Source organism: Atheta coriaria, unplaced genomic scaffold (genome assembly GCF_025399875.1).
Source record: "Atheta coriaria isolate IRGN ID8LTWV9N9 unplaced genomic scaffold, Caltech_Dcor_3.1 hic_scaffold_1_pilon, whole genome shotgun sequence".
Lineage (NCBI taxonomy): Eukaryota > Metazoa > Arthropoda > Insecta > Coleoptera > Staphylinidae > Dalotia > Dalotia coriaria.
Genome location: NW_027045443.1, coordinates 1,479,370 through 1,489,740, shown reverse-complemented (window position 1 = coordinate 1,489,740; position 10,371 = coordinate 1,479,370). Strand labels below are relative to the sequence as shown.

Sequence of the window (10,371 nt, the reverse complement as noted above, 5' to 3'; positions counted from 1 at the left end):
GAAAACATTGTTCCGATATTGCATTTTAGGTGCAACACGTCATGACAAAGGATCGCAATTGTTCCAAAAGTAAAGTGAAAGGATTAGTGAAAACTGAGCATCTCTGCTCGTGCAATTTTCGCCTCCTGCTTTATTATAATTCCACTTTCAACAGTCATCAGTCACATATTAAACATTAGTTTCAACGGGGCGACATCAGCCAGGGGTAATTCGTAATAGTATGATTCGAATCAATTATGAACTTCGTTCTTAGGAGCAAGAGTTTTTTTTTTATTTAGGATTAGAGTGTTTGATTTTTTTTTATTTAACTAAAATTTCTAATTAAAACGTTAGTCCATTCAACGGGATTGAAGTTTGGTGGGTGTTTTGTATCTTATCGACGAGGATCGCCGCGGCGTGTTTACATTGGTTTAAAATTACTTTTTAACTTGCACGCAGCGCTTTACCCTTAAATTTGTAACATTATTCATATTCTTTTTGGTAAAAAGGATAAATTGTAGTCACATTATACGCGATTGAAACGCGCGCTACATTTATTTATTAGTAAGTTAAAAGTTTTTGTTATTTCACTTTGTTTAAGCGTTCGTTCACTGCCTGATTAGTTGCATGTTTGTCGTTTTTATTAATTGTTAATGGATACATCCGCGCGTTCCTTAAACAATGTTACTTATATACGTTGACCGATCAGCATTTCAATTCTGCTGCATTGTTTTAATCGTCCACACAACAATATTTACAGCAACATCGACACAAGCAATAACATATGCAGAACAACATCACTACGACGGGTATAATGCCAACCGCAACGTAGAGTAGATTGATCTCCGGTATCGCATCGCCTTTGCAGATTTCCTCTGATTCGTCGCTTATGATGTTACCTGCCATAACAGAACACAAAAATCAATTTCTATATCAATGTTAAACAAAAATTTTCAACATACCTGAATGAGCAGTAACGTTGGGACAGTTTATGACGCCATTACAAACCAAGCGAGCTGGTATGCATAGGCCTGCTTCACCTGGGCACTGAAATTCACACCCCCCATCATCCACGCTTCCACCCTCCGTCAACCGACTGCTCATCAGACTACCGTCCGTATTCCGCGGCAGATGGAACAACTCGGTCCATGCGATTTTGAAAGCCGCACGCGTTGGGGACGTCCTTCCAACAAACTGTATTGTGATGCTGGGATCATGCCCATCCGGGCTAAGCTCAGCAGCGGACAGAATGGGCAGTTCTTTGGTCATAGAGACATTCTCGCCACAGATGCTCAAATACGGATCAACCTTGCCCTTGATGAAAATATCAACCACACCATCATCGCAGTGCTTTGAAGCAAACTTGATGCGATCGAAATGCATCCACAAGTCGCGCTCTTTGTTCACTTTGATTTCCCAAATGCAACGAATACTTTTCGGTGGCTCGACATATCCAATTGCCTCATAATACGGATAGTGGATTTCACCGTCGGTGGTCGGATTGACAATTGGTGGGCCACAGAGTGGACCATGGACAAATTCGTAGCTCGCCTCAAAAAGCGGCGAGGTGTGTTTGAAATAACTGAGCGCTGCATGCGCGTTGTCCACAATTAGCTGAAGGTTCATTTGTTCACCACGGGAGATGATTGTGGTGGAGCCAATGTGCCGGTTGCAAAGGCAGGTCACTTCTCCGCTATGTGCAGCTTTCGATAATGGCGTCATTGGATGGGATGAGTTTACGCCGGGAGGAAGAGGTTCCCAGATCACTAGTTTATCTACACGGTCCTCCAGGCAATTGGTACAAAGACCTGGATTGTAGGGATGATCCTAAAAGTGCACACGCATTAATGTAACGAGTCGTGTCGTTGGTTAAGTACAGGTTTACCTTGAAATGGATGTTGAAGACGGTGACGATGACGCGGGCGTACAGTCGCTTATCAGTTACAAAGCGATACAAGCACTGCACGTCTTCACCGGCAGGTGCTTGCTTGTAAACGAGCGTGTTAAGTGGCGAGCGCAGCCAGCCCTTGGTGGTTCTCCACGAAGCAAACACTTCATCACACTGTTTCCCCGGCACCGGTTCGCCAAGCTTCGTATTGTTGAAGAAGTCGTAATGTGCCCAGTAGTACAATGATGATCTATTCGGGGAAAATATTGACGCAACTTTAGAGTTTTTCCTTATTATTATCGCGCGCGGAATTACGTACCCGCTGTAGCTGCCAGTTTTGCTTTCAAAGCGCACAAAAAGTGCGTTCCCAGTCGAGACGAAATCGTGCTTCTCCATTGCCTTGGAGAACGTGTCGCAAAAAGTTTTGATGATTTTCGAATCATCCGGCCACGGCGCATCGTACAAAGTGAGGGATTCGCCGCAATCGCCATCGATCGGCTGGATCGGCGATTCGATTCGATTTATACGAAAGCTGCATTCGGAAAGAAAAGGCGCGCATTACATTGCAAATAAATAATTCCATGGAATAAAAACAGCGCAGCGCGTTGTTGGCACAATGAAACGAGAAATAAACCAATGGGAATTCGAAAGTGAGCGAGCGCGCAGAGGCGCTTGCAAAATATGAAAAACATTAGGTCTTATTCCTACGTGTACGAGAGTATGCCTGATGAAAGCAGAGAAAATACGTGACAGAAAAAAGCAAACTTTGAAATGATGCCGTCACCAACCGGTTCGAGAACAAAAAGAATCCGTAAGGGTAAAAGAATGGAATATTGAAAATAATTGAAATTCTGAAGTATTGCTGAAGGATGATGTTTGTGCATGAGTGGGGGGATGAGGATAAGAGCCGTCGAGCGAATAAGAGCGAATCTGAAGCATGGAAAATTGAAGCAAATGGCTGGCGTGCTACCTGGGGAAATAAAGACGAACGATCTCGCTCTCCTCGCCTTGCATCAAATACGTGCAGCTCGTGTGCGGCGGATACCAATGCGCGACGGACAGGAAGATCCCCTCGGAGTCGCCGGACGCGCGAAGACTCTCCGACGATAGCAGCCAGTCGCACGTGCCGTTCCGACTGCCGGCTGTGTCCACGTGTCCCGGCCAATTGCCGACGTTGAAATGGAAACCAGTATTCAACAGTGGGCCTAGCAAAAAATGCAAACACAAGACACATAATTATCAATCTGGCACAAATATTCACGAATTGTTACGGGCATAACATATTAAACAATTAAACATGAAAAGGTGCGCTTTTGTGTTCATTCCGACACAACTCACATTGAGTCCTTCGCTGTGCAATAAAAATGCGAATAAACGCGACATTTTATGAGGAGTCAAGTGTAGACACTAAACTTTTATGTTCTTCATGATATCATTTCATATTTATGTTGTGAACAAGATGCGCCACCATACTTACACTGCGTATTGTTTTTAATAAGCAAAACGTAATAGAAAAACTACCTGCTGGTGAAGAAACGAATTCGACGAATAAATCCTGCGAGGTTCCGATTATAGAGTAGGGAAACTTGCCCATCCCGCAGAATGTTCCGATAACGGGGCTGAACTCGTTCTTGCCGTCGTATATCTTGATGTAATCATATGGGCAGCTTTCTTGACCTGCGAAGTACGAATCATGTAGGTAAATCATTTCCTATACATCAGACGAGCGGAATTCACAAAAGTGAATTAAGCACTACACTAGGAAAAGCCTGCGGATATCCAATTTTACATTTTTTCTATGTGTTCGATTGTCCGCCGTTGTATACAACGCCGCCGCCGCAAGAGGAAAGCAGTGTCGTCCTTTGTGCGCGCGCGCGCGCGCGCGGCACAGGACGTACATAAATATAAATCAAGCTTTTATGCAGCAGCACCCTCTGCGGTCCCATCATGTGGAAGGAATTGCCCTCAGTTTGCAGGCACTCTTATCGCCCGAACACGTACACTTAATGTTTCGGATAACGGCCGGCCAGATAACGCGGCGAACAAACACTAGTAGCCAAGAGTAACTAATAGTCGGGAATAACGACGCCCGGACAACACTGTGGCAGCCGCACACCGAGACGTGGTGGTAAGGAGCAAGATGGCATATCGCTGCTGTGTCTCAAAAGATTCGTTTATTTGCCTGGGCGCAGCTTGTGTTTGTTTGAATACTTCATGTGAGCATGTGCACTTGAGCGAACAAAGATATCAGACGTCCCGAGTATGTGAGATGCGACGAAAGTATACACGCTAAACCATCTCGCAAGCCGGAAAGTTATATTGTGTCATCAAAAGTTTTAAAATTTAATTAACTTAATTACGCTCGTAGCGCTCGGTTATTCCACTGTTCGACTGGTCGCGCAGAGTCGGCATTGTAACTGTTTTTTTTTCTAGTTTGCTTGCAGTTCACAAATTGATTTCTTGCGAAATGATGATGAGCCCGTTCTTGTTTGCTGCATTAACGAGGAGCGTTTATTACGCATTAACAATACCCCGGAGGATATATTGCATATTACAGCGCGGTTAGCGAATATCGGGGGTTGGGTATTTTTTAAGCGATGCATAATGCGGGCGTGTGCCTTTGAAAAACCGCAATTTAAAATGATTGATCAAGAAATAATTGCGAACAACTTTTCTAGACCACGCACGCGCTTGTGCGCTCGAGTGCAAAGAGTTCGGGCGCACATAATGGCTACATGAAAATCAATTAAAATTTCCATTCATGTAAGTTGAATACTAATGAAATTCCATAATGAAAATTCAATTAGTTCACATCGGTTGCTCAGGCCCGATCGATCAGTAACGTTCGTTATGCTGCGAACGAATAGCGCGGCGGGCAGCACACCAGCCCGAAGTATCTCCGCCATGTAAAAATCCTAGTTATTAATTAGCGCAATTTGTTTCATAGATTGAGCACCGCGCGACGAGGGCAAGCGTTAACAGCCCAGGGGATAGAAAGAAGCCGCCGCGCCGAATGAAAACGAAAAAACTTTCTTATTGCGTTACATTTCGCTGAGTTGAATTTGCTACGGTGGAAGTATATAAAAAAAATCTGTTGTGTTGGCGATTCTTTTAATATAATAGAAGGCTTGTCTCTTTTATGTTTTGCGCGCTTTGAACCAGCGAAGTGCCGCGGCAATCGTTAGCCCGCGGGCTACATATTCGCGCTTGTAATTCCAATAAATTTATTTCCTGCTGCCACAAACAATGGATAGGCCAACGCACAACTCGACCGGCGGTTATTATGCGTGTTTCATAGAATACGATTTTTAAATTCATTATGAAGTTGGCGCAATGTGGGCGCTGCTACATTCACACCTAACGCGAGTTCATATAAAGCCCGGAAAACCCGTAAAACGAAAGCACCGCGTACTTTCACCGCGAATATTGTGCGTGTTATAACCTCGCCTAATCCCTTGACACTCTCAGAATATTGGGAAATTTGGCAGATTTTTTCATTATGAAATCATAAAGGTTTTTCGCGCATAAAATGCCGCGGAGAAAGATTAAGTAAAACGAGAAACTCATGCAAAAAATTTCCAGTAATTTAATTCATTTGGTAAATGTATAAATGCAAAAATTATTAAAAAATAGTCGCAAATGTTTTTGCGGGATGAGAGCAGTAATAAATCGGAGACAAAACAAAAGCGCTTAAAAATGAATGCGAGAAACTGTGTAACGTTCGCTTAAAGCATAACGCAAAACGATGTCCCAGTCTCGCCGCGCTTCTTTGTCGCTATCAGAAAAACGCCTACGTAATCAAATCGTCTGATCAGGTTCGACGGTTTGCGCTCGGCGATGAACTTTGCGCATATAAATCCGACACGTTTCAACATGAAACATTCACGATTGCGCGACGTCGCGCACCAAGCGCACGTTACACGGGGGCGAACGTTTTAAAAGCATTTTGCGAAATGAAATTTGAATAAAATATTCCTCCGGCTGTAGCGCGACGACAACGCGCCCGTACACTGGGTTCGTCTTTATTACATTACCGTCCTATAAGGTGGTATTATACACGCCGAGGCGGCGGCTATGGTCGGGTAATATAAAACGCGTCGTGGCGGAATTGTAATCTTCACGCGCTGCAGTCGAGTTTCTAAACGTGATGGGGCATGGGTTGGGATGGTGCAAAAGGTGCTGGCCGGTATGCACGAACCTGACGATATCGGCCGCATGGGACACGTCATGATGTTTTCGCAGCGCTGCCCATCGATGTTGAACTCCTCGTTCTCGATGTACAGCTTGATGAAGGGCAGACGCGTGTTCAAGTAGTAGCGGCAGTGAAGGTTGCGCGGATAGACGCCGGGAAAGGCCGGCGACTGCACGTAGCACGTCTGAAGGCGGCAGTCACGGAAGATGCGCTCGCAGTACGACCTGAAAATCAATTTGCATCGAATTATTACAAAACACACGCAATCGGCGGGCGTGATTAGCCGTACCCCTGGACGACTTCGCCGCGCCGATTCGGATACAGCTCGGGATGTTGGCCATAGCGCAGATAGACGACGAGTTGTTGTTCGGCACGCGTGTCGAAGCTAAAGTAGGTCTGGTCCGTGAAGTTGTCAGTATGGAAGACGACCTTCACGAACGACGTCTCGGACATGAACGTCTGCGGTTGCTCGCTCTCGCCACAAAAGATGCCTGGTTCTTTTCGATTGGACACGTCCGTCTTGGCGTTTCCGTCCACAATCTGCAACCAAACGAAAAATTGTTACTAGCATTTAGGTTCCTAACCACCCGTTGTAGATCAATCAAGTTTCATTGCTATGTTTTCTCAAAATAATCATTTTTACTAATTTAAAAAAAAAATCTTTTTTTTTCATGATAATAGTTTTCTGCGTGAAATAATTTATTAATTTCAAGCAGAAAATATGCTGTTAATACGTATTTGTAAACAACAAATGAAAAGCCTTGTAAGTGAACGTCGCTAGCGGCCGTTCGTACTTATTATGCATTCATCCCAGCGCGTGTTATTTTTTTTTCTGCAGAAAAGTGACAGACGTTCTAAAAGTCGGTGTAATTAAGTCGTCATGACTCGTTTTACGCGCAAATTTAGTTTATTTTTGCTCTCGGAATTTGCTCGACATGCCCGGCGCATTCGTCCGTCCGGCAAATTAAACGTAAAACTTGTCGTTTATGATTGCGCCTCTATTTTTATGTATTATATATATTTTTTCAATTATGCACCAACAGCCAACAACTGTTATGTGATATTCAGCAGGCTCAAATTACGACGTCTTTAAAACAAACAACGAAAAAAAAAATGCAACGAACGCTTTATTTTCACCAGCATAATTTACCCAGTAAACAATTCGTCTATAATTCTATAATTCTGTCAGCAAATTTCGTTGCGGTCACATTTTACGTAGAATACATCGACTACTCCGGTGTGCTAATTATTATCTACCTACTAATGGACTTTCGGGCAGCATTTTATCGACGTAATCACCTCAGGATGCGGCGTTGTAATCATGATTTAATTTCGAACAAATTGCGGAACCTGTTTTCAATCTATACCTAATTGTTATGCATAATCGGTGCACGTGTTAACGCTTGGATTATGCCCGATGCGGACCTCCACTGGGCGCTTGTGGTCATTGTTCCTGTTTTTGATCCCCAATATATTAAAACAGGCCGCACAAAGGGCCTGCACGCGCGGATAAAATAAAATCGGCGCTGTCGACTTGCCAGCAAATCTTGAGTTATGTGCGACTACATCCGGAAATCAATATTGCGCTTGCATTAATTTAACAAAAGGGTGTTTGCGTGCAATGGCAACTTCCAGAAATCCCTCAATCCCACAACTTACGGCAGGAGCGATGTGACGTGAATTTGCATTTATTTTTTGTTTGTATTTTTGATTAGTCAATCGCTCACCACCGAAGTTTTAATTTCAAACGCGTTGCAAGATGTGCGCCAGGAGTTTTACTCTACCGCACCGCATTGCGCCGGCAGTTCCGGCGACAACGACAGTAGTAGATCATTGAAAAGATATTAAAACCGCACAGGTGCGGAGATGGCATTGCATGCTATGCGTACCATTCTTGGTGTGCGAATGCGTTGCGTCATTGTTACAATTCCAATTTTCCGTTTGCAGTGCAGCACGTTGCTTTTGGGTTCACGTCACGTCCTTGTCGTTTAATATGCTGCATCACTGCATAGGCGGCATTATCATATCGACTGTCTTTCAATTGTGAAAATTCTTCGGTTTTTACTTGCGCTCGTCTTTGCGCACATATAGAGAGCGCATCTAATATCCACATTGCCCATTCACGTTCTTAAAAATTCGAATACCTCAAAAATAGTATTTTATGTATCAAGTGGTTAAACGGCAGTTTTTGTCACAAGGGATTTATCAGTCGAGTGTTTAATAACGTTTAGCCACGTGATGCTTACGCAATTTTTTCTACTTCCACTTTATTTCCACGTTTGGGTTTCTGTATTTGAACTTTCGTATTTTTAATCTTCGAAATTCGCTCGTACACTACTAGGAAATGTAAGGTTATAAATATTGGTTTGCACCGTGGGCAAATGCGCAGGCGCAAGCTCCACCCCATGACAAAAGCCCGTGGCTAAAATACTTTAGTCACGGCCTTGGTCGTCTGTATTTAAAGTGCCACTTTTTGTGTCTCAAAATCGTGAAAAAACTTATTTTAATATTCGTAAAAATTCCAAAACCACAAAAATACAAAGATTCTAATCTAGACAGTTCTAGAGCAAAACAGAAATTCGTAGTTATTATTTTTGTTTTTTTTTTGTGTTTTTTGTTCATCCGTTTTATTTTTGTCTCGACAAACACTCACCTCACTACCACTTAAAAACTCATATAGACTTCATATAACCGCGCGTCAGTTTTAGAAATTGATTGATCTATATTGAAAAAGTTTGATTGGAAAAAAGTCATCTGTGTGCGAATCCTCTTCTCCGCTCGTCTCTAAGCCCGACAGCGACGATCGGTTTTGACATGTATGGATTTAGCGCATGCGATACGAGACGCGAGGGCGCCAGACATTTGCGATTTTAAAAGCTTATTGCTCCCTTATTTTATTATCCCATCGCGAGAGCACGCTGGAGCGCGACGGCCACCATCGCGACTAAAGCTTCCGACGAAATTAAATAAAATATGAATAAATCCCTGCGTCAATATAAAATTTATTTCCTCCACTCCGCCGGCGCTTAACTTCTCAACTTTCGAGATCCTGCGATTTTGGCTCATTGCGATTCATCATCCTTTTTTGTTCGTCAAACGTCGACTTAGCATCTGCTCAACATGCTCGCCTCGTAAAACCCAGGCGTAATTATATTTTGTCCGGCGTACAGCTACTTGACGAGACTGGGCGGCTCAGCTTCTATTTTCATTGGTGTATAATGAATTCTTTTCATATTATTTTGATTTTATTACCATCGTAAATAACTGTCTCTCGTCCTTCGTTGTCATTTCGACGTGTTTTGTCATCGCCGCCGTCGCACCGCCAATAATTCTCCGGTTGTTCTTTCTGCTTGTGCGAAAACATATTCGGCGCCTCCACATTTATTATTTTAAGTAATGTGTTAAAATCATATTTACAGGCTGCTCGACATTTCGTACCTTACACCATTATTTTCTCATGAAATCTTTTGGAAGCACCCATGCTGTGCGCTTGTTTTTTGTGATTTTACATGAATTTCGTGCTCTGCGTGGGCGGTATTGTGGCGAACGCGCATGGTGTGTGTCGCGTAGATATTTACGAGACATTTGAGTGGTAAATATTGCGGCGGGCGGCATCGTAAGTCGTCGCTGGTTCGCCTTCTTTGTTTTTTCTTCCGCAGACGTGCCGCTGTTTGTCGAAGGCGCAGGCATCGAACAGATATGTGTCGCACAATATTGCGGTTACCGTCTCTTTGCAATTTTGCACGATACAAGGGCGGGCCTGCCGAAAGAACGTAGCAGATGCGTCGGTAGAAGCGAACAAAGTGCGCTCTACGTTTCCTAAATCTTGGACGAACGCCAGCAGAATAGGATTTGACAAATCAATGGTTCGTAAAGCGAAAGCGGTGTTTTGGGTTTGTCGCGAAACTTGTCGACAGAATGTGGTAGAAACGGAAAGCAGAAATAAAAACAAATAAATTAAACGTAACGCAGCATTAGACCCACATTTTTAATCTCACCCGAATTGTTCTTAAACCACCGCTGCTGTGTTGGGTGGAACGGCGAGAAAACCTGACAACCGGAAAAAAGGGCTGCGGTGAAATATTCTTTGAAAGAATTAAAGTTGCAAACAATTGCGGGCGGACGAATATTTCATCCATCGTGTGCTGATAAGCAACCTCATTGAATGCGGAATATGTAGAAAACGTGCTAAGGGTGACGGCGAGGGTGGAGAGCATGCTGGTTTTTCCGTCACTTTCAAAGATTTGCTCCAGCCCTAACACCAAGCACGCTCAGGATTCCCGTCGTTTTTCAAGGGAAAACCAAACAAGCG

General features: G+C 43.6%; 1 protein-coding gene across 3 annotated transcripts in view; it reads right to left on the bottom strand.

Annotated features, from left to right (window-relative positions):
• Positions 1-83: 83 nt before the first annotated feature.
• The window catches only part of LOC135791465 (uncharacterized), a 67,144-nt gene continuing 56,856 nt past the window's right edge, over positions 84-10,371 (bottom strand). For all 3 annotated transcript variants that reach the window (XM_065301861.1, XM_065301863.1, XM_065301872.1), the window contains 8 exons: positions 6,349-6,599; positions 6,066-6,283; positions 3,389-3,544; positions 2,838-3,072; positions 2,187-2,399; positions 1,865-2,117; positions 942-1,806; positions 84-878 (listed from right to left, as the gene is read on the bottom strand). In XM_065301861.1, the coding sequence (XP_065157933.1) occupies positions 712-878; positions 942-1,806; positions 1,865-2,117; positions 2,187-2,399; positions 2,838-3,072; positions 3,389-3,544; positions 6,066-6,283; positions 6,349-6,599 (2,358 nt within the window). In that variant the 3' untranslated portion in view covers positions 84-711. The remainder of the gene's footprint in view (positions 879-941; positions 1,807-1,864; positions 2,118-2,186; positions 2,400-2,837; positions 3,073-3,388; positions 3,545-6,065; positions 6,284-6,348; positions 6,600-10,371) is intronic.